This window comes from Thermobia domestica, chromosome 6 (genome assembly GCF_964235325.1).
Source record: "Thermobia domestica chromosome 6, izTheDome1.hap1.1, whole genome shotgun sequence".
Lineage (NCBI taxonomy): Eukaryota > Metazoa > Arthropoda > Insecta > Zygentoma > Lepismatidae > Thermobia > Thermobia domestica.
Window position 1 is genome coordinate 107,223,880 of NC_137459.1, and position 25,707 is coordinate 107,249,586.

The 25,707-nt window shown below is 36.3% G+C and overlaps 1 protein-coding gene across 5 annotated transcripts in view; it reads left to right on the top strand.

Moving 5' to 3' along the window:
- Window positions 1–368: 368 nt before the first annotated feature.
- Window positions 369–25,707, top strand: part of Ssadh (succinic semialdehyde dehydrogenase) — a 44,471-nt gene continuing 19,132 nt past the window's right edge. The window contains exons 1-6 of one of the 5 annotated variants that reach the window (XM_081761934.1): window positions 369–485; window positions 4,501–4,725; window positions 6,889–7,059; window positions 8,878–8,961; window positions 14,829–15,069; window positions 19,152–19,315. In XM_081761934.1, the coding sequence (XP_081618060.1) occupies window positions 456–485; window positions 4,501–4,725; window positions 6,889–7,059; window positions 8,878–8,961; window positions 14,829–15,069; window positions 19,152–19,315 (915 nt within the window). In that variant the 5' untranslated portion in view covers window positions 369–455. Of the gene's footprint in view, window positions 486–627; window positions 923–1,214; window positions 1,287–1,483; window positions 1,503–2,222; window positions 2,244–4,500; window positions 4,726–6,888; window positions 7,060–8,877; window positions 8,962–14,828; window positions 15,070–19,151; window positions 19,316–25,707 lie in introns of those variants that run through there. The other 4 variants (XM_081761932.1, XM_081761931.1, XM_081761935.1 and 1 more) reach the window with 4 other exon arrangements.

The following is a 25,707-nucleotide window of genomic DNA, read 5'->3' on the forward strand; positions in this document are numbered from 1 at the left end:
TGGAGAGCTTTCGTGAACGCGGCATTGAACCTCCGGGTTCCATAAGCCATAGGGTTAGTTAAATAAATTTGCTAGAAAGAATTCCGTATATGGCTTTGAGTCAATTTAAAAAAATTCTCTCCAACTTTCTGTTTCAGAGAGGCTAAAAATTATTTAGGATGGGCACCGTCCTCTCTAGCTCCTTCCTAGCTACGAGATTGTCTATTTGAAAAGAAAAATAATAAAAATAGGCCTACGTATTACAAGAAGGAGCTCTTACGTGAGAAACAGCTAACTCACTTTCGTAAACAAATCATAAATCGACTTCTAACAAGCGGCACTCACGTTTCCTTTTCTATCCGTGTTCAAAACATCGCGATAAACTTATGTCTAGTCCATACAATGTCATGTAAACAGAACGTGATAAAAGACCAACAGAAAGTGTTACCAAACCAACTGGTACAGACACGTGATCCATGTTGAGACTGAGAACACGGAACACACTGGTAAGAATAAGAGGGAAATAATAATAATACAGAAGAGTGGATAAATCCGCTAGAACCACAGTATTTATCTTTGGGAGCAGATATATCCGCTATTAGGATACAAGGGATTGAATACCATCATATGAAGAATGAATTCCATTTTATTCGTATGTCTACATCTAGTTCGTCTTAAAAGCCATGGAAAGGGAGGAACAGATGAAGATCGCAACGCAATATAAAATAACAATCACTTAAGCTGTTAGCGAATGAGGATGAAGTTGTTAATAGATTATTAGATTATCTACGTACTTGATCCGCGGTGTGGTTGTTAGGGGATATGATACAGAATAACACTAAAATTGTGCCTTTGGTTTAAGATTGAGTTGCCTTTTAGGTACATACATATTGTGTTGCAATTCAACACAAAAATGAGTTTAAACCGTCTGCTATCTTGTAAGGTGAGAATACAAAATAGCTTGTAGGTTAATGCCAATGCCGGAAATATTAGATGAAAAAAAAAAAAAAAAAAAAGAGTACTTAATTGTTTTTCTTTTCTCACTAGATTAGATCATTGAGAAAATGCGAAATTGGTTTACTGGCTGGTATACATATAACACCGTATCTTTATTCACTAGTATAAATACATCGCTATGTACTCGTTCACTTTAGCAGAACTTTGGAAAATTACAGGTGGAATTGATTTCTAAATGAAAGATACAGATGCATCTAGCAAAACATGACCAACAGAATGTGTTCAGATAACACATGTGTATAGATGATACTCGATATGCTCATTGTAATGCGTTACTTGGCAACTCCAAGGTGCGCATCGTAGGAACGATACATTTATTTGTAATAAGCGAAGCACATATAATAAAAATGGTTATTTCTTTATTATGGTATAGGTCGAAATAAGCTCAAAATACCCTAACCTAAGCAATTTATTATACTCTGTGACTGAGATGTAAGTTGTCGCAAATTTCTTAAGAGACTAGTTACATGAGTATCGTCAGTTAGTATACCCCTGCAAAAAAGATGGTTAGTAGTATTATTTACATATGCAAATAGTAGTTTCGAAGTGCAGATTGAAGATCAGTTGTCATAAAAATGATTATTTTACGGTTAAAATGGGTAACTCCATATGAGAACTATATTAGGTGTTAATTTCCGTGCTACCCCATTTTATAGGAACATGCTTATATTAATGAAATGTGAACTTTTAGGAGGAAGTGCACTGTTATTGCCTTAGAAAATGTTTCTTAAGGAAGGAGCTGCATTAATGGGTGCATGTTGATTTTACGAGGGCTGACTATCAATGTAGCGTGTTTAAAATGACATAAAAAGTACAGAGCATAAAACGCGAACCAACATAAACGAATTTGTGCTAGGTGCCACTAATCTGCCGTGTCGTGACGAAACGCTGTAACTTTGGCGCAGCGGTTTTGCGGAAAAGAGCCGTAAAGTTTTCATCCGAAAATGTGATCTGTATCGTGTAGAACCAGTGTAACTAGGCAATAATGGTCAACCAATCAATTTTCACCAAATTTAATCACACAACATGCATTTACTAACATTACATGTGACCACGTGTTTCCAAAGTCAAGATACACTGGTTCTACACGATACAGATCACATTTTCGGATGAAAACTTTACGGCTCTTTTTCGCAAAACTGCTCCGCCAAAGTACAGTGTTTTGTCACGACACGGCAGTAATAAGCACGAATTATATCTAACCAAGTCAGGGTAGAAGCGCAGCAGGGGGCGCATCCATCAAGAACGTAGGTATAGGCCTAAGCAAGGATAGTGAAATAATACTTCATATGACGTAAAAGCACATGCCTTGCCATAGATTTACGACACTTCTATGATCACGTTGCACACTGCCTTCACATAGCACTTTACTTTATCATGTCTTCCTTTTGGGGTACTAGATAATAAAGAGTAAACTTTGCATTTCGTATTTCTACCGTCTTATTATGCATTGCCGTGATAGACAAGATCTCGATATATTTTGAGTACTTACAATCCTATTGTGAAATCAAGTAATTCCTTCTATAGGTTTTAGAAATTTATGACCCCATAAAATGATATAGCATCCTAATTTCTACCGGCAAAGTGTACAATGTATGTAATCTGTATTTTGTGTTTACAACTATACAGTTACTAGTTTCAAACCATGACAAATTCTGTAGGACGGTTAAAATGAGTGAGTATATGAAAGAGAACTGTATTAGATGATATTTTTCGGCCGCGGTTATACTTCTACGCAGTGTAGTGAAGTATTATTTAATGTTTACAAATTTAGCGTTACTAGTGTGAAACGTTACAAGTGCTATAGGAACTCGTATTACTGTGAAAACAACACGAAGGTAGTTAAAAGCGGAACGTAATCTAACACACTGTACTCTACTGTATCGTAGCATACTTTCGTGCGTGTTTTGCATAAATAATCATTGTTATGCCACATCAGTTTGTACGCATATTATCAATCTGTACACAGTTACATACACACATGCATCAAAAAATAACAGTGCAGAATGCCTTAGTAAATCATTTAAAGCCAGAAAAGTGAAAGTGAATTAATGTTTGATTTGGTGATTTATTCTCAAATTATCCGAATTCGATTATATATTTGGTATTGCATAAATATTTAAATGAGGAAATGAAATAGGACATTGGTTACAAAAATGGTTATCAATGTGCTAAAGAGAACATGGTTTCCATAGTTGATTTACCACGATCGAGCAGACCATGCTACAGGGTTGGCTGGTTTAAACCAGCTGTTTTTTTCAAAAAAACCAACTGGTTTAAACCAAAAAACGAAAATGTTCGTAAAAGTGTAGGTGTTTGTAAAATCTTGATGAACACACATTTGTGGGTTATCACGTTTCACTCCCGTATATTATTCGTATTATATTCAGACCTAAATTCCCCAGTCATTACTCCAAAAGATTATACTACAAAATCAACTTTTTTTTTATGTAAGTTTATAAAATGTTTGTTTTGTGATATTTTTTTTTTTTTTTGTAATTATTATTGTTATGTAATTGCAATCAAAGAAAAATTCTAAATATTGTTTTGTTTCAATGTTTACTATTGATAAAATACATCGAAATGCCGTACTTTGTGTGTGTGTGTGGGGGGGGTCATACAGACCCCACGAGAGGCATTTAGTGAAATGAGAAGTATCTTCGATATCTATTTATGTATAAATGAGTCTGAGCCAAAGTGGACTCAAATAAAATCTTTGTGATATGCAAATTAAGTCGTTGTATTTCTTTAATTTGGACCAATAAAAATCGTTGTTAACTAACATGAATTAAATTAGTTCTTCTGTACTCCGTAGTACTTTGAAATTGTCCATATGTAATTCAGTATAATGGTTTCACTTGTGCAACTGTTTATCTTTTTGTCCTTCTGAAATGACTCTTGAGAGCTATATTAAGAAGCATGTAAAGATCAGTATACCGTATTTTTATCAGGATTCCGTCGTGAGTGAGTCGGCAGACGTATTGCATTTCTGGCCAATTAGTCCTGGTTCCGAGTTCAAATGGAGGACAATTTCTCTCGGATGTAACTCGAGAAGCAGTTTTTATTCCGCTTTAAGCTTATGTGACCCCTTCCAGCATAACCCGGCTGTTGCATAATAACATCAAGGCGAAACAAACTTATTTCGGTCCATATATGATATGAATATATAGAGCAAATTATTTAAACCAAATAAACCTGGTTTAAATAAAAAAAAAAACCTGGTTTAAACCCAAAAAACCGTTTTTTTTGGTTTTTTTAATAAAAACCCTGGTTTTTGCCAACCCTGCCATGCTAGGCAAAAATGCATGGAGCAATTGAACAGGTTCAGAGGAGTGTCGAAGAAGCAGGGGAGGTTTCCAGAAAAAGATGGGCTGTCCATGTGAGATTGAGTCTAATGACAGCGCAGCATTTTAAAACATGATTCATCAACATCATTTTTATAAGTATAGAATAGACGTGGTTTGAAGTAAAACAAATATTTATGCTATTGTACTTTTCTTTCAGGTTTTGGTGAATCACATGGCAAAGAGAAGTCTGTCCCTGTTACGGGAGAAAGCTTATGTCAATGGGGAATGGGTGTCGGCTGCCAGTTGTGAAACGTTCGAAGTTTGTAATCCTGCCGACGGAAGTTGTATTGGGTGCGTCCCTAATATGAATACCTCAGATGTCGAGACCGCTATTGAAGCAGCGCATGAAGCATTTCAGACGTGGCAGCACACAACGGCTAAGGTAAGCCAGAGTGAATATAATAAAAGATATTATATGTTGTAACGTATCCAAAACGGAATGGACAGTATTAAACTATAAATATGGGAGGGAGCTTTTAGGCTGTAAATACTACAGGGTGCTACAAACTTCTATCTAGTTTAACATTAACATCAAACATTTCTAAGCATTGAGGGCAAAGCGCAGCTCGTCAGAAATCTGTAAAACAGGTAAAAGATGTCTACTTGAGTTTTGACATTAGACAATTTTTAGATTAGAAATGAAATAAATGTTCCAAATTATTTGAGGTGCGTCTGACACCAAACCACAGCCTGATAGAACTGAAGTAATGTCTTACAAAGCCTACTTGATAGTAATGGCACAAAGTCTCAACAATTTTATCTATCCTAACATTGCAAATGTAATGTAATACTCACTAGGTGAATCTGCTCCAATGAACCTTTTTGCTATACCAACTTCACACTCTCCATTCTAGCTTCTAACTCCCGAGCTAATCCTCAGTACCCTTTAAGATCCCTCGTTTTCCGGGAACTGTGAACTTTCCCGAACTTCCTAATTGCAGCATAGAGCTTATCTAAGGCCATCTTATGAAACTTCTTACGATGTATTTACATGTATGACTATTTCCTCTAGCTGTGGTGTGATGTCTACGCTACGTCTTTTATTTGCTTAGTCAATTAAGTTGTTTACAATTTCCGTTTTATATGATTCTGAAAATAATAGTACAAAATTATTGAATATTGGGTACTTTACAGTACGGTACGCATGATCGGTTACAAGTTCCAAATGAACCAAAGTAACAGAGGAATCACATTTGTTAGGGAGCAAGTTTATTATTATTATTATTATTATTATTATTATTATTTTGCTAAAGTATGCATCAATACTAGTCGGAATGACTACTCCTCAGCCCGTCTTGTTCATGACAGCCTACGCTTTTCTCGAAGAATTGTGTCTTCCTCAAAATTTAGTATAAATTATAGTAAAATCAATATCAGAATAGTTCATGAGTGATCTAGGAAGAAATGTTATTTATACATGGATACACGAAAGTGCATAATGTAATCAACGGATAAAATAAACGCAAAATGCATCCATCTTGTTGCCCTTTATAATGATATGAATTCATGTAAAACGAAAGAACAAAAGAAATCAGTAATCGTCAAATTTTACTATGAAAACCCACATTGAATGCCTCAAATGTTTGTGTTTATAAGTGATAATATGTTAGCGTATATAGTTATTTCGTGTCTACTTATTTTCCATCTATTCTTTCTCGACTAAAGCCTTTTCTTCGTACCTACTTCTTGACAGTGCTGACAACATAGCTGAAGTTCGACAAATGATTTCTTGAATTCGTAACAGAGTAGAGAAAAACAAGATGATTTTATAACGTAGCTCTTCAAACGGCGTACATTGGCAGTAGTTAAGAGACCCTTTGTGTAGTGTCGTAGTGTTCATTTAGCAATTCGAATTGATTATTGATTCTTATATTCAGGTCTTTCTTGTATATCTTGTTCTGATACACGATGTGACACAACAGTAAAGGAAAAGTTGAGTACTGTCAAATCTTACAATATGTAGAGTGGTGACCATCGAACAGATACACAAAGAATATGTAAGCTTAGGTGAAATTAACAAATTAGTGTATTGTACTAAGTGTCAAGTGACAATATGTTTTATAATTTCTGAGATGGTAGAGGATTCTAAACATTCTTGTAAATTGTTTTCATAGTCTGTGAAGTGTGGTTCAAAATACATAAAGTGCAGCATAAAATACTATTCTGACGTCTTTGTCCCTTTTAAATATTAACTTAGTAGTAAGGGAATTATGTACGATATACAGGGTGGCCCAAAAGTAGGTATACACCCCTGCATTGATCAAGTATAACATTCTAGTTTATGCGTTGATTTGCTTCGCCTCTTCGGAGCTTAAGATGTAAGTAAAAACACATTAAGAACAAATAATAAAGAAACTAAGTATACCTGATGGATAACAACAAGAAATGATATAAAATGCAATGAACTGATCAGTACTGTACGGTACTGTATACTGTATACCATACTGGCCACCCTGTATGTTCAGAATTAAATGAAAAACGGTAAATGACAGTAAAGTTGATGTAAAACTAAGTGCAAGTGTGTATACGTAACTTATGATTTCAGGAACGATCTGTTTTGTTACGCTCTTGGTACAATTCTATAGTCAAGAATCAACATGACATCGCCAAAATTATCACCGTGGAAGCCGGCAAACCTTTGAAGGAAGCGTTAGGAGAAGTCGCCTATGGATCGTCGTTTGTCGATTGGTTTTCAGAAGAAGCGCGAAGAATTCAGGTAGGTAAGATCTGTATTCTGTAGTTAAACCTCGTGATATGTTGAATAGCTAGCAATTATTTAAACATCAAAGTATGTGTTTTAAATGTCGCACTAACTAGTACTTCCTCTGTAACTACCATTTATGGACTACTAACTTGGTTAACCAGTTTGTAGTATAATGTGAGATCCGAACAACATGAACTTCTTACAATCTTCTGTGTCTAAGGCGCTAGGAGGAATCTCTAACTACTAACTTGTTGTTTATTCATGTAACACTTCTATAAAGCTGCATGACATTGAAGCGGATCTCCATTCATCTTCAGTAAAAGAACTATTGTGTTGCTAGTCTAAGTTGTTTTACTATCCAACTTTAATATGTAACTTCTTTTACAAACTTACGACAAAGTACACTCATTGCTCGATTTTATGGTTTTCAGTGGAGTCACGGTGGCTCAGTGGTGGTGTTCATTTCTGGTTCACAGGGTTCCTTGTTCTATCCCGTCTCGCACCACGCGCCAAGTGGGCTTGGTGGTGGACAAACTTTGTGTACTTAGTTTTCTCGGGGTTCTCCCACTTTTTAATTCATTTTCATCATTACCGTCTTCTTTAGTCTACATGGCATAACCACGGGACTTAAAACTGAAATATTTCATTCTTTACTAACTTCGGAAGCAGCGGACAAAATCTGAAGCAGCCGTTTCATTCCGAAAATCATCATTTTAAAGTAAAATAATGATGCACCTGCAATCTTCCTTAGTTGCATCAACTATGTAAAGATCTGCATAAGAAAATAATTTAGGTCCTCTGCCCTGAAGAAGACTGACTGCTAATTCAATTGAAATATAGGCTAAAAAACGCGCATTGAAGGAACATTATAGGTGAGTCATTTTGTTATTCATACACTCACTGACAAAAAATAAAGCACCAAAGAGGAATTGTTTAATTCAACTATAACTCGCTTGACGTGTAGCGCTATGGAGGGTGTGTAAACGATTAGAAAGAGCATAATCGTGGGACGTTAAACTGTTTCTTTGTGTCAGTGAGTATATTAAAAATATGTTCCGTATGTTCAGTAATAATTAAAAATTTTGAATTTACCGCACTATAATATATACTTTAGGGATGGGCAAAACCGGAAACTAACTTTTAGAAAAACAGAAAAAATGACATTTCGGTTTTCTCCGAAACTGGTTCGGTTTTTCATCGAAATCGTTTTCACTTTTTCTCCCATTAGTTTTGGGTTTTTTACTGCAACCGATGTGATTTTCGCCGAAGTCAGTATCCTTTCTTACTCTTCCAAACAAGTTGACAAGGAAGTAACGAGTATGTCAAAAAATCATTTGGTTTTGACACGCGAAACCTGTTTTTGAGCCCACCACTCAATGTGTTTACAGTGAACCAAAACTACGTTGTCAGATTGGATAGTGTACTTAATTGAATATACAGTACGGTGTTTAGCCTCTTTCTCTCGTGTAGGTATTAGCCTTACATAGTGTCGGGAATTACGAACAATCGGCATCATCAGACCATTATCGCTCAGTCTGTTAAACTAGGGGTATTGTGGAAGTAAGTAAAAATAATTGTGAAACCTTCACTCTGTCTATGAGAACTAAGCCATTACATTAGCATGTTGGACAGTGTCAGACCTCCTTTTCTTTATTAGCTCTAGGGCCGGAGGTAGGGGAGTGGTCAGTTTTGAATGTTTCCTTGAATGGGTAACAACAAATATTTATGACCTTGAAAATAATTTTCATATGCGCCTTCTCTTTCCCTGTTTCATGTGTTGTGTACATGTACCTTGGTTAATGTGAACTTTTTTTTTCTTTCTTTTCGTAGGGAGATGTCCTACAGAGTCCTACAAACACAAAGGAGATGTTACTTATAAGAAGGCCTATAGGAGTTGCATCCTTAATTACTCCTGTAAGTGGAAATTCAAAAACTATGTTTGAAATATTGGGAATCTTTGTTATTTTCTAGAAGTTAAGTAGAAGATCGATGTATATGTACGGTTAAGTTAAAACCTAGATTTCCTTAAATTAAATTTCTTTTAGAGACCTATTATGGAAGCGCAGGAGTCGTATCGGTTTGACAAAATACCAGCAGCAAATGTTCCATAACTTATTTAGTTAGCAGGTAATCGACCGAGTTATGTCAACATAGGTGTGCTGCCGTCTGTTACACTGTTGCGAATCTTTGACGAATAACTTTATATTGTGTCAGGTTAAGATGGATTCCATAGGCATCAAACAGTTTATAGATGACGTAAAGACGAAGGAGATATTTTGGGATGTTTAGTCAGATGAATATAAGGTCCAAAGTCGAAAGAAAGTTCAGTGGACTGAATTGTAACATTTTATCCAGAATTGGAAAAATGTTACGCCAGAAAGAAAATAAAAATCTAAGTGGAAACATTGTTGCTGATCGTTATTGATAGGAGTATTGGTATTTGGCCTAGATCAATGGTTCGCATGTTATGTTGTTGCTTGTCTTCAGGCAGGTCGCCGCTACCGTTATGGAAAATTAAGTATGAGATGTGTTGATATTTGGAACAGAGAATACACATAAGGTCTTATGCAACAAAAGTATGCCTAATTATTTATTTATTTATTTTAAATCAGGGCTACACAAACTGGTATTGTAAATTGATTTTTTTTTCTTTTAACAAATGTCAGTTTCTATTCACATTTTTCAACTTCCAAAGGATGGGGATCCAAAAGTGAAGGAATAAGGAAGAGTGTCTTTCGATAAGTCATCTAACACTTATGATGCCATAGCTCAGAAGTGTAGAAAAGTACAATAAAGCAAACTTAAGGATTAAAAGAAAAAATGCTTGTTTTCATACTATAACTTCTTAAATGTTTCGATGGTACAGTTTCTAAATAGATCGTTTGTCGACCTATATTTATTTATTATTTCAACTGATGTAACGAATCATGTTTCTCATTATATCTTATGTATTCTGTATCTGTCGTTCTTAATTCGTTGGTTTGGTGTTTAACAACTCTTTCAGCACCCAGGCCATGTAAGGCATTTAACTAACTAGTAACACTTTACAACGCTAGTGTGGCTATTCTGGCATACGTGGAGATATCATATCCTAGTGTTAGATATATATTGCCGATACCTAATTGTGAAAGGGCGGTAACATGACATACCCAACAATGTACCATGTTACCCCTCCCACTATGTAACAAGACACCAAGAATACACATAATACATGGATATGGAATCTCCACGCATGCAGAAATGAACATTAGAAATAAATCGTTAACGCGCATATCCACCGTCGCTAACGCGCCTGCTTCCTATAGCGCACGCCTGCTGTGAGGCGCAGTCCCCAACTTCGCCCTGCCCTAAACTGGATTAGATGCAAAACTCATTTGTAGTGACTACCTCGTACAAGTTGACCCAGTGGTCGTCGTGAAATCGTTTGAGGCACTGAAAAAGTCGGCAATGGTAATGAATATTTCAGCGAAGTTTTAGGTGAAGCATATAGTGATTAAGTTTCAGAGAAGGTCTCCAGACTTACCCTACCCTAATCTAACCATACTTTACTCTAGTCTAACCTAACCCTACCCAACTGTCTACTCTATTCTAACCTTCCCTACTCTATCCTGCCTTCTGGAGCTCTCTCGTGGCTAAACGGTTAGCATACGCGCCTTTGGCGTGGGAGACCCGGGTTCGATTCCCGGTGTGAGCTCATGTGGTTCGGATTTCACGTTAATCAGTAGGTCCACGTCTCATATAGCCTCGCCGCTGAAAGGGACGCTAAACTAAAATTAACTCAACTCTACCCTACCCCATAACTTAACGTACATTTTATGCCATTAATGTTTGAACCCCTTTGGTGAAGTAATAGTCATATATTGCTTTACAAAGAAAGTAGAGAAATATCTAACAAATAATATATGCTTGTGACATACTTTAGAGTAGACTAGTAACCTATAGCAAATGAACCCTAATATTATCTAACGTAATCGATACTAATTTACTTTATTATATTCTAACTTAATTCTACGCTAATCTACACTTCTCCACTCTCTATTAATATAGTCTGCCAAGTTCTATACTTTTCCATCCAACTCTACTCTATTACTTTACCCTATGTCTCTATACACTACTGTATCTACGCTACGCTTTACTGACCTACACTACGCATTGCTACGCTACTTTTCTCTTCATTATTCTACGTTATTTTGTTCCAACATGTGCTGCTCCATGGATGCTACCTTATTGTACGCTAATTTTCTTCGTTAGTCTACGCCACTGTACTCATGTCTGTTCTAGGCTGCTCTATGCTATGCTAATCTATCCTACAATAGGCCTACTCTATTATACGATCGAACATATTTGCTAAAAACACCATACTTATTGTCATTTGTTCAGAAAAGCATTTCCAATTCTGAACAACTACTTCATATTGCTCAAGTAATCCTAATTTACTGGCCTTCGAGCACACAAATAAGTATCACTATATCTCGTTATATATGATTAACTCACAACGTTTTCTCTTGAATTTCGAACGTACTATAACACTAATAACAACGAAACTGACTTATTATTATAGCACGGCCAACAAGAGATGGTCTCTGACGTTTCTTACCACATGCGGTGGGACATTGCAGCCCCTACTTTGATACCAGTGTTACCAACCACGATCACTCTGTCTTATACAATTAATTAAATTGCCACTACAGGTGCACAGAAAAAAAAAAAACCTTGACATGCGAGTAGTGGCAATGTCACTGCGAGCTGTCAGAGACGTTCTCTTACTGGACGCACTATAGGATAAATATAGATCGCATTTTCCAACAGGAATTACCCGAATATTATAAATAATTTACACAATTTGTCAGTAGCATCCACCTACTTCCCGTACACAAATAGTACTTCGAAAATATTCTGGTATTATTAGCACATTTGTCATTAATACATTGCTAAGCTCATTCAGTAGCTATACACACATACCACTCCAAGTAATTCTTGCAATCACAAATTAAAAATCAAATTTAATGAAGCATCTGACAACACGAACTACCATTTAAGATTTATAATACATTTCTCTTTACATTACAACAAACTATTCGCGACTTTACACTTTCCGCCATAATGAAAGTCTCTCTCCATGCACAAATCGCCCACTACATGCTTGCGTAAAAGCAGCAAAATGTAAACAATCAACATGTTGCCCATCCGTCAAACTTTATTACGCAAGATCTCTGGTGATTAGTGATGTGAGATGGCAAATTGCTCTGTAGAAACAAGTGAAAGGAATATTCATAGATCGGAAAATTTTCATTACGATTTAGAAACAAGTAGAACAAACTTTTCATAAGACGGGCAATTTTGGACATTATATATAGTGATGTTAGGTGGAAAATTTTCCACTATATTTAACTGCACATTGAGCTACAAAATTGAATTTCTGTAGAGGAAAGTTAGTCAGCAACAAATTATAATTTTCCAATTAGCTTTTGGGAACCGGAAAATTTTCTAATATTTCAAGTTGGGAAGTGAAAATTTACATATTGTTTCTCTCTCTCTCTCTCTCCCCCTCTGCGCGCTTCTTGTTGCTAAGCGGTTAGCATATGCGCCTTTGGCATGGGAGACCTGCTTCGATTCTCGGTGGGAGCTCATGTAGTTCGGATTCCACGTTAATCAGTTGGTCCCGGCTCATATAGCCTCGCTGCTGAAAGGGACGTTAAATTCAAAATCAACTCTTTCTCTCTCTCTCTCTCTCTCTCTCTCTCTCTCTGTATATATATAATATGTATGTATGTATGTAAAGTGCCGAGAACATACATCGAGTTCGTAGAGTACAAATATCACATTCTATTATTTAAAATTTCAATTTATTAAAAGTGATGAATATTTACCGATTCATAAAACCGTACTTCACTTATTCGTACATCGTTGGTTAGCCGTAAAATTTATTGGTAATAAATATTGTCTTAAAAAGTTTCATGAAGTGAAAATCTAACGATTCTTCATTTCTTCAAAAATGTTTCAAAAACTTCAATGCGTTCTTCCCTCAGAATCCACCTTTTATCTCACAAAATTATATTTCGTTAGTTTAATACGCGTAAGACGAAGTTTACTCATAGCTTTACTACTTTTCTAGATTTACATACTGCAACATTTATAAATAAGTAGAGATAATATAAAGTGCCTACTGTAAATTATTGACTATGCAAAATTCGAGTTTAAGTAACTTATGAAAAAAAAATACCGACCATTTTCTGGAAATAAACATTTATTTATTCCTATATTCATTCAGAAGAGAAAGTGAAATATAACTAATAAGGATGCTGATTTGTGTAATTGTTCTTCGAATAAAATAATAAAAGAAACACAAAACTCTGCACTATTGTTCTAAAAGCAAGAAGTAATTTCATTTTAATTTACAAAATAAAAAATATTTCTTTGTTACATATGTATGTACTTGTTGTATCGAATCATCATTATTTCCAATACATTATTCATTAGTTATTTCATTACATAGACAGGCCTATATGTAAAGAAATAGTGGAATTTTCTGTTTTTCAAATAATTGATAGATTCACAAAGGTTTGATTTCGATTTCTTGTTAAATTTTAAATATTGAAATTAGATATTTATTTTCTACGAACTCGATGTATGTTCCCTGCACTTCACACACACAGAGAGAGAGAAAGAAAGAGAAACACTATGTAAATTTTTACTTCCCAACTTGAAATATTAGAAAATTTTCTGGTTCCCGAAAGCTAATTGGAAAATTATAATTTGTTGCTGTCTAATTTTCCTCTACAGGAATTGAATTTTATATCTCAATGTGCAGTTAAATATAGTGGAAAATTTTCCACCTAACCACTATACATAATATCCAAAATTGTCCGGCTTATGAAAGTTTTTCCACTTGTTTCTACATCGCAATGAAAATTTCCCGATCCATGAAAATTCCTTTCACTTGTTTCTAGAGAGCAATAGAACTTTCCGATTCACAAAAAGTTGTTTCACTTTTTGCTTGAAAATGAAAGTTTTTCAACTCATAAAAAGTTTTTTCAATTTTCCCATAGAAGACCGAAAATATTTCGATTCATGAAAAATTGTTTCACTTGTTCCTACATAGTACTGAAAATTGTCTGAGCCATGAAAATTTTTAGATTCTTTAAACGATCTTTCACTCTGTAACAATTTGTTAAGAACGAAAAATTTTGCGGAAAAATATAGAAGAAAATTTTCCACCTCACATCACGACTAAACAACGATGTAGGAATAAGTGGAGTATGTTTTTATGAATCGGAAAATTTTCATCACTGCTGGTGATATTTAAATTAAATTTATAGTTATCTATAGGTAAGTTACAGTCTCTGTTACCAGGTATAGTAAGTTGATAATATGTGTTAATGAAAATAAGACAAACAATGCCCCTCTACCTACTCGGGAAGTACCACACCAGGTATGTATAAAATTAATATACAGCTTAACATGTGACGTCCCACCAGGAATCGTACCACGCTCACAATGACCATATCATCAGAAGGAAACAATTGTTCTTAACTTTCTCTGTTTCGATAAACTTAGATGTAGTTCGTGTAGTTGAATACTGGGAAAATACACAAAAATAATTTTGCGTTACATCAGGCAGGATGAATACTTGAATAAAATGTTCAACATATCGAAAACTCAATTTTTCGGAGTGAGTTTCCTTAATTAATATTTTTAGAGGTATTCTAGTATTGAAGTAGTGCAATTAAATATGTGATGCTGAAAAAAAAAAAATGTGATTTCCATTCTGTTTATTGCAGTGGAACTTTCCGATTGCTATGATAACGAGAAAGGCGAGTGCTGCTCTAGCTGCTGGATGTACGTGTGTGATCAAACCAGCTGAAGATACTCCCTTCACAGCCTTAGCGTTGGCAGCTTTAGCAGAAGAGGTTGGTTTTCCTAAAGGTATTCTCAACGTTATCACTTGTGACAGGGACAATGCAGCTCAAGTAGGACAGCTGTTCTGCGAAAGCCCTCTGGTGGCTGGCGTCTCTTTCACAGGTAATACTCCAGAAGGTTATATAAAGTAAGTTTGATTTGATTTGATTCAGCAGGAGAATATATGAGACGAGGATCTAAAGCTTAACGTGGAATGCGAACCACATGAGCTCCCGCCGGGAATCGAACCTGGATCTCCCACGCTAAAGGCGCGTACATTAAAGGAGCCTCTGTAAATTCAGTTAAGGAAAAAATTCTGATATCTTATAAAATATGGAGGAAAAATAGGAAGGCGCTTGATTAAGGCATTTAGTAAAACTAAGTAAAAAAAAATATATATTCTTTTAATTCTGCAGTGTGGAGGTGAATGGTAATGATATAAATTCGTTTTCTAAAACGCTGACATTGCTTCTTATATTTCGTTTGATATCAGGTAGAACAAGTCGCTAGTATAAAGCAGATAAAGTGAAAGGAAGGAGGGAAAGGAAACCTGATGAGTAACTTTTTTTCTTAATAAAATTCCGTAGCAAATATCATGTGCACCTGAGCAGATTTCCTTCTCTTCCATATGCAAATTTCTATAAAGGATGGCAAAACACGATATGTACGTTTGTACAGGCAAGCAAATTACAACCTAAGAATTAAATTTAAAGTACCTTCAGTTCACTGGTGAGACAATCTTTAATAACAATTTCCAGCATATAAAATTTCAGTGTGACCAACTACCGGAGCGAAAAGTCAGAAAATGACCGAAAAGTGACATAGAATGTTTTATTGTCCTCGTATAGATCTATGCTTTTGATGCACGTGGTCTCGGGTTCAATTCCCGGTGGAAGTTTAAAAATTTAATTTAACAATCATTCACTGTCATCTGTCTTCTGTAGCCTCAAGGTATAGCCGTGGGACGTTAAACTAAAATTTCGTTTCATTCCTATAGATTTACCTGTTTTCTTTGATAAAGGTTTTGATTTCGGACAAAATATGAGGAATAGTTTACTCATTGATCCATTGGATATTAAGATCATCTTGTCTTTAGCTTAAGGTATTTGCTCTCTACTGCTGATTTTGTCTTTCAGCTTTATTACCATATTAAAAGGGACCAGACGATTACCATCATCTTACAATGATCATATTCTCAGTAGTACTTTGTAACTACGAGACTACTTGAACAGTTAAACATATGATTTTCTCTTACTGTTAGTTAGTTAAAAAAAAAAAAAAAAAAAAAAAAAAAAAAAAAAAAAAAAAAAGGTGTAAATTTGGAATTTAATCTTACATGACATGTTGACATGTCTCCATATTATTTCTGAATGTTGTATAAAATTTGTCAAGTTAAGCTCAAGTTTTCATAAAGAGATATATGAACTAAAATGCCTATACTTTCTTGTTTGCAATGCTGGAAAAAAAAATGTAATATTTATATTGAATATTTTAAACAAATCTAAGGTTATAGTGAATTCAAATAATACTCAGTGCTCGATTAAAATTGTATAGCAGTAATTATTTTGCACGATAAAGTCCATTGGCCGTGCGAAAATAGTAACAGTTGTATTTGGATTATAATTAAACAGTGAGAACCGCTGTAAGAAAAACGAAAGGAACAGAAGTGGTGGTATACACTTGTATTGCTTGTGCTTCATATGAAACAGGGAATAAAGAAAGAACAAAATCCATTTATGGAGATCAATTATCTGTTGGAATTTATCTACTAATACAGTACGGTACCTGTATTATGGATTGACAGAGCGCTGACAATATGATAGTCTTGGGCAGTGGTCAGCCATTCAGAAAATCTTATACTTATCTATTCTCTTCTTTTCTTTCTTTTTCATTGTTTTCGCTTGTGTCACCTCTTTATTTACTTTTTTTTTTTCGAAAATACAGGATGAGTAGAATAAATTGAGCATCGCCCTCAAGAATGAAAGGTGTGTGTGAGGGAGTGGACTGTTTAGCATAGTAATTAGCGCACCAGTCCAGCAAGCAATAGAACCAGATTCGGTTCTCGGCTGTGTTCTGCGATTTTCACTCATTGAATTTTCATTTAATTTGCTCCTATCGAGGATGATGTAAAGAAAATCGATTGATTCCTCTCAATTTCTAGTATAGTACTGATACTGTTGACTTTCCTTCTCAGCAAAAAAATGGATACCATCATAAAATTTCTTTTTGCCTTCGTAATGAATTGATAAACTTGAATGAAGTTCATGCACGTTATTTAAAACTTCAATTTAGTGTAAATTACAGAAGCGTACCAAGTAGCTGTATACATTGCGAAGAAACTATTGAAAGGAATTTTCCAGGCGGTTATCCATTTTTGTTAGCGAATTAAAATATTTGACAGCGACTTGTGTAGTATGACTTGTTTCCATGACTAATTTGGAGGACGAAAAGTGAAAATGAAATGAAATCTTTAAGTTTTATGTCCCACGGTAATGCCGGTTAGGCTAAAGGAGACGGTGATGATGAGAGATGAGTGAAATGGTGGAATGAAGAAAGTGAGAGGAAATGGGAGAACCCCGGGAAAACCCACGAGCACGGTGTTTGTCCACCACAAAGTCCACACGGCGAGAGCTGGAATCGAACCAGGGACCCCAAGCACCGGAGGTGAATGCTCTACCACTGAGCCACCGCGCCCCCTAGGACGAAAAGTGACTTGTGATGTGATCCTGCCTTCGGGTTCTTAGTCATGTCAGACAGATACTGTGTTTCCCCGAAAATAAGATCGGGTCTTATGTTAATATTTTGCCCAACAGGCGCATAAAGGTTTATTTTCGGGGGACACTGTGTCTGTCGACTCGGAGAGTAACCCGTTTTCAGCTCTGCAATTACTGGGCTTTATTTTGGGAAATCGTATTAGGAATCTGAAAAAGTATGGTAGGGCTTATTTTCTGCCATTGAGCTACTACTCACTGCAACATGTTAATCCTTCGACTGGTGGAGAGCTGGTAGGCAGTATTCTACGTAATTACCTTTATGCTATTATCAATACAGTAGACTTCCGGGTATCCAGCTCGCGACTATCCGGTCTAGTTTTCTTTTATCGTAATTAAATGAGGAAGGCAAGGCGTTGTATTGGCAACATTGCCAAGGAATTGGAGGCGGGCGTCTGCTATGATCGTGTGCAAAATACAAGTTGTGACAGGAAAAGAGGAGCGTTCTGCTCCTTGTTCATTGTCTCGTCAGTGTGTAATGGACTTCAATACACTACGTACAGTTATAATCATAGAACTCCGGTCTATCCGACTTTTTTGTTATTCGGCCTGCCCTTCCGCCACATTGGGTCGAATACTCGGAAGTCTACTGTATTTTTATAACTAAATTTTGTTAATTTATACCAAAATATGGTGCATTTTTACTACTTCGGATATATACATACTTTAATTACAGACATGCCACTGTTAAGCATTGTTAACTTGCATTTTAATAGAACCTGGAATATTCACTGTGACATTTTCGTATAGTTGGTAGCTTCGAAATAGGCATATACACGGTTTCAAAATCAAAACAAAACGCGACACTGCAAAAATAACGGTTACTGGGTTGATCGGCACTAAAATATTGTAACTACTACTTGTGCTGCACTTTTCAATACTAAAGGGCCATAATTTACGTGAAATAAGTACTTGATTTTTTAAGGGAGGGGGGGGAGGGGAACTTGTCTTCTGTACTGTCTGCAACTCTCACAAGGACTCCTTTCTCCAACTACGTAGGTACAATTTCTGCTAAGTGTGTGTTTTAAAAGTGCTTTAGCTAATCCATGCTATTTATAGGAATCATAAGAAAAAACAACACAAACTATATCAATTGCTAACCAGACGTAATATACTTGTAATATGCACCGAAATTTCTGAAGAGCAAAGCAGCGAAGACAGTTTTATCACTATCAAAATTAAACAATAATGTCGTTAACTGTTCATTAAAGACGGAAAAAGTTTGCTTTTAATGGAACACAGATTCTAAAATATTGCATTGAAAATATTATTATAAGTCCTGTGCAAATTCCATCTCACATTTCGTTGTAATTATTAAAGGGTCAATAGTCGAAATATTAATAAGGGAGCAGCCATCCATTACTACCAGCAGTTGTGTAATAAACGAAGTATATTAATTACTCAAGTAAGATTACCACACTTGTGTATTTTCAGGTTCTACAGCTGTAGGTAAACTACTTTACAAGCAATGTTCTGGTGGTGTAAAGAGGTTGTCTTTGGAACTAGGAGGAAATGCACCATTTATTGTATTTGATTCCGCGGATATTGACAAAGCTGTAGAAGGAACTATGGTGTCGAAGTTTAGAAATTGTGGACAGGTAAGTATGCGTATGTAATAGTTGTTTTCACAAGCAACTTCGGTTTTACTTCTGAATTAATTTGTGTGAAAATATTGCGATATAATATGTAGTAGTGCGAAAGGTTTACCTTGTCAAGAAATAGTGAATGCATGTGCAGTCATCCACGATTCAGTTCCAGCTTTTGTTTATAAATTTTCTTCGCGCAAATATTAGGATGGCGTTGTATTGGAATCACCATCTCCAAACATAAATTTATATCACTTAATTGTTGAGATTTTACTTTTAAAAATATTCTCATGAATTACATGTAGGTATGCCAAATTTCTAAAATCAGAAAGATGATACTTTGCCCCCCCCCCCCCTTCCTTCACCGCTAAAATGTGTCGTGATTGCTTATATTTTAGTTTATGTACAGTAAAACTCTTGAAAATACTTAAAGAAATCGGGTCGAGTGGAGAGACCGACGACTCATTCGAAGACTACATAAGACAGCGAGTAAAATTACCCTTGAATGAAGGAGAAACCATTAGTGTGGAGATTGGAAGAGGAGTCAGACAGGAATGTAGCATGTCACCTTAATTATTTAACATTTACAGTGAGTGTTTAATGGGAATTGGTGGTTTCAGGATTGGAGGGCAGATCATTAAAAAGATCAGATATGCAGATGATACGGTTATTATAGCTGGAATTAAAGAAAAATTACAAAAGTTGATGGATAAAATATTTGACACTGGGAAACAATATGGAATAGAAATGAACGTCGAAAAACGGAAAGTCATGAGAATATCATGTGGAAACGCGCCTTTACGGGTCAGAGTACAACAAAGAGAACTTGAAGAGGTCGATAATTGATGACTTTGATGTAATAAGGGCATAGGCGAGTTTACGCCCTTTTGCATCAAATTCGTTTGTGGCTTTTGCCATGCTTGTTTAGCCTCCTGGTAACATTTCAATTCAATATCGGAATAAAATGCTGCTTATTACATTGTTTTATGCAAGAAAAAAACTACTTAAATTTTTAACATCGTTTTTCTCTAACTACATTTTCAGACTTACGCCCTTATTGCATCAAACTCCTCAATTTCAAGTATCTGGGAAGTATTTTGGCGAAAGACTCTTATTGCACCAAAGAGATAAGATCAAGGATTGCCGTAACCAAAGAGACATTCTACAAGAAAAGATCACTCTTAACTAGCAGACTTAACATTAAACTAAGGAAGAAGTTAGTTAGGTGCTGTATATGTAGTATTGGAATGTATGGCTCAGAGACTCGGACATGACGAAAGTTAGGGAAAATATATTTAAAGGCCTTTGAAATTTGGTGTTAGAGGAAGGTGGAGAAGATAAAATGAACGAAGATGTTATAAAACGGATAGGAGAGAAGAGAATGATTTTAGCCAGTATCCTTCGTAGGAAGACCAATTGGATTGGACACGAAAGACAGAAGGAGAGTGAGCGAAAGGAAGAACACAACTGATTGATGATTTGAAAAATAGAAAATATCGGGAGCTAAAGGAGGAAACTGAAGATCGAGGAACGAGAAAGAAACTTCCAGGCCCAAACCTAAGGAAAAAAAAGTCATAGAACCCACAGGCAGAATACTTAATAATAATACAGTAACCCTGTACAAGAAAATTTATACAAGAAAATTTTCCCTGTGTTATACAAGAAAATTTTTAAATAATAATAATAATAATAATAGTAAAGATAGCATAAAGAGAAGTTTGTATATAATTGTGAATCACCAAAAGAAAGCAGGTTTAGTGGTACTACTTGTCACTTTGAGCTGCTTCGATTAGAGCCTCGCCACTTGAAAATTCGCTGTACATTCTATCATATAAACATATTTCAGATTCACCATCATCACAACTATACCCATAATTCGTACAAATTTAAAGTTCTGCTTTCAGTGTATCAACATTGAAAAAATGAAATGAAATCTTTAGTTTTACGTCCCACGCTTATGTCGGTTAGGCTAAAGGAGACGGTGATGATGAGTGATGAATGAAATGGTGGAATGAATAAAGTGGGAGGAAACTGTAGAACCCCGAGAAAACCACAACAAACCACACAAAATTCACTTGGCGGGGGCTGGGATCGAACCCAGGACCCCAGTCACTAGAGGTGAACACTCTACCACTGAGCTACCACGGCCCCCTGTATCAACATTGAGTATTTTTTAGCGAAAATTATTTTTGAGTCATAAAACAGGATAAAATACATGACTGACTGACTTATAAAGAAGGGTACCAATTTTGCTCATTCTAAACCGGACGTCTGGCAATCTTAATTGTGTTCATTATAAAGTTCAATTTAACGCTAAGCACTAGTGGACCACGAGTGGAAATTAGAGCATTACAAGTTGTAGGACCTTTACATCATGATTTTCAAATTCTTTCCTGTACAGTTCGAAACCCTTTCTTTCGCTAGTAGTACAAAGCCGTTAGGAAGTTTCTTATCCTGGTCGAGACTTTTTACTGCTAGTGTGAGTGAAATTCGTATTGTTCTCGAACCAATGAGCAATCTTTACGTTCAATGAGCAATCTTCACGCGTGTTTCCGTTTACTATAGAAATTTTCAAGTTCCCGCTAGTAATTTTAGATCTCCTTTTGGGTTATGGAATATTCTTACAATACTACACAATATTCATGTGCATGTTGTTGTTGTATTGTAGTATAATGCCCCTTTCAGCACAGCAGCTATATGAGACATGAACCTAAGTCCATTCATGCAGCTAGTGAGGGCGAGTACAACCCCTGGCTTCTCTGTGCGCTCTTTTGTAAACAGTTCATGAAACAAAGCCAGGGATTCGTTCGAAGTGTGGCACCTGTCTTCATCTTGTAAGTAGTAGTCTTTCTTGGTGTCAGTTCGTCATAAAACTGTTGCAAGAAGCCAGGATAAACTTCACTGTTGATTCAAAAAAACACTGGACCCACTACACGTCCCTGAAACTGTGCACCAAAGACCAATTTTTTGGTCATGGAAGAGAGTTTCGCGCAAGATGTGGAGTCTCAGCAGACTAGCGTCGCATATTCTGCGAATTTACGTAAGCCGATAAATGGAAGCACTCTGCGTCGGACATAAAATACATCAGAGAGTCAAAACGTCAGTCCGCAATTATTGTCAGTAACCAATTACAGTACGGAACCCATTTACCTGTGTTGGGCTTCTTCAGTTCGCGTACACATGTTACTTGGTATGGTTTTAGTTTTAAAGACTTCAGCACAAACTGACACGTTGTTCGTGACATACCAACCTGCTGTGATACGGAGTAGACTTTTCCAGGCTTCGTGTTATCCGCTGCTGAATATCATGGACGACCTCAAATGTTCGAAGAACATTTGGTTTCCGCCCACTCACATTTGCCACAGACCCGGTTTGATACCATTGTTGAACCAGGTTCTGAACATAACGTTTTGCAGTTTTTTTTTTTTCTTTCTTTCTTTTCTTTGTAGTTGGCACTAAAGGGCTCCTTGTATGTTCTTAAATTGGCCCCAGCCGCACGTATTCTTCCACTATCACAATTCGCTGCTGTGTGGAAAACACCATCTTATGAACGCGATTTATTTACCAAAATTGAACAGGCAGGGAATTCCAGCTAAACAAGTGCATATAGGGCGGTACACCGTCACCAGATTGCGGCGCCAGACAGAACACTGCGCAACCGGTGGCACATTGGCGTTAGCCAGAACTAATCAGGGAATTACGCAGAATTATTTGCTCCTCTCTGGTATTACCCGACCGAGCTAAATTTATGTGGCCCACTCTGTAGAAAAAACACTATCGCTCGATAACATTGTAGAACACGTTACGTATGACTTCACAAACGTTCAGTCTACTGAGTAGTATTTTTCAGATTTTATCCAGATCTCTGCGTTAACATAGCAGGGGTCCAGAGAGGCAAAAAGATTAAGAAAAGGGATGTTTTAACCACAAAAAAATTCCTCTTTTCGCGATTTTTCTCGCCTTAGGTACATGATGGAGACATGTGAATGGTGCCGTTTGAAAGGCTGTTCTATTCTGAAAAGAATGAGGTACAAAACATGACCCTAGTATACATAGAAATGTCTCAGGAAATTTTTTACCTGAGATCAGTGTATTTTGCGGTAATCTAGGGCATTGCGGAAATCATTGGTAAAGATTTTTCCCGCCCTTACTGTTCAAGATAGAAGCTTAAATTTTGTATACACATTTAGTACACCACTTAGTATTTTTCAGTTCATTTTCAGACCTCTGCGTTAAAACAGGAAGGCGGGGGGGTCTAGAGAGGCTCAAAATTAAAAAGAAAATCAGAGAAAAACCCCAATTTCTCTCAAAATTTCCCGCCTCGGGGACATGATACGAAAATGTGAATATACCGTTTGAAAGGTTGCTGTATTGTTTAAAAAACGTGGTACGAATCATGATCCTACGATAAATAGGGATGATGCTGTAGCCGCTTGACTGAAAGTCTATAATTTACATAATAAAGGCGGAATTTAAAAGGCCAGACGCAGGAACTGCATTCCAATATTGCGCCCAAGTGAACGCCTTACAGCTCCATTTTTTCCGACCTTTCTGATGAGACGAATAGCGAAAGAGGATATAGTATTTTTTTTTTCTTGTGTGTGAGAGATAATGCTTTTACTATTTCCTGGTTAACCCGTCCTGCTTCCCCGTGGCAGAACATTAAAAGTATTTCAGATTGCATATTAAAATGTAGGTTCACTTCTCTCGTAGTCTCGATGCTGAAGAGGGACGCTAAACTTCAACAACAACTATTTTCTGATAATTGGGATATTTGAACACATATCCACAACTTCGTTTGCTTGGTACTATCAACAGTGAGCAAACAAATCACTGACAGCTTTTAAAATGAAAGAGGGAAGTGTACTTTGTATTTCTATGCCAGTATATATGTAATGAGACGCACACTATTGTCTATAGATAAATTTAAGTGCTTGTGACGGAACGGGACTCGGAACATTAAAGCAATTTCAGAAAAGGGGACGGGTTGACATTTCTGTGAAGTAACCGAAGTACTCTTTCCCATAATCATATCGATTACAGCACTAGTTACTTCCTTCAAAACAGTGCGGCTTCAGTGCTGACAATTGAGTAGTTTGGGTAATGCCGTGAATTATATTCGTGATGGAACGGGACATAGAATGTGACGGAAAGGGACATCTCTGGGAACTTAATAAAATACGAGACAATTGATCTGTTTCAAACTATGTTTTTACTAAAATACTAATATCAAATGAAACTATAATACACTAATACAATGTATGATATAAAATATGTAGTATATAATATACTACGTTGAAACTATAATTGAGAGTCCGCCAGAAAAATGTATACACTGTTTAAGAAAAAAACTATATATCATAATTCTTAATTTCATTTAATTATTGTACCACCTTCAAGTGTACAATATAAACCTTCAAGTATGCATAGGTTTATATTAGATGTTCAAAATGTTAGCCGTTGGCGGTCAAACACCTAACAGAAGACGAGCGGTTGCTTCGGCTACAGCAGTCAATGTATCAATGGAGATCGATGCACGTGCCTCTGTAATCTTCTTGTCGCCTCAAACTTGTCAACAATGCATTTGATTCTTAGGAGGGTTGGTGGTTCAGTACCAAACCCGCCTCTCCACTAATGCTGCACTTCGATTGGAATTCTCAAATCTGATAAAACAATTCAAAAAGTACTTACGCTGCTTTTATATATATATATATATATATATATATATATATATATCATACATAAAAAATAAATGCGTGTTTGTTTAACCGGTAAAGATATCCACAGCGTTGGCTTGGCAAACTTCTAAGTAACTGTATCAAAGACACCGTAGGCTACTTAGGAGTTTTTATACATATCCTAAGGGGAGAGGAGGGGTTGAAAGAGGAAAATGTGGTTTAAAATTCATGCTAAAAATAGGGTATCTCACGAACTAATCATGTCAGGAAAATGAAACTCGGTATGTATACTCATTTTTAGAGAAGGGGCCGCGGTGGCTCAGTGGTAGAGCGTTCACCTCTAGTGCTTGGGGTCCCGGGTTCGATCCCAGACCCCGCCAAGTAAACTTTGTGGTGGACAAACACCGTGCTCGTGGGTTTTCTCGGGTTCTCCCGTTTCCTCCCACTTTCTTCATTCCACCATTTCACTCATCTCTCATCATCACCGTCTCCTTTAGCCTAACCGGCATAACCGTGTGACGTAAAACAAAGGTTTCATTTCATTTCATTTTTAGAGAAAATGGACATACATATATGGGTTACAATCTGGAAAAAATACTGCGGGGGTAAGACAGTATTGGGAAGGGAGGGGAGTAGAGTAGCATGTAAAAATAATCTAAAACGTCCGATATTTTTGTCGAATTCATAGTTTTCGGGATTTCTGGGATGAATACTGACATTGTCGTC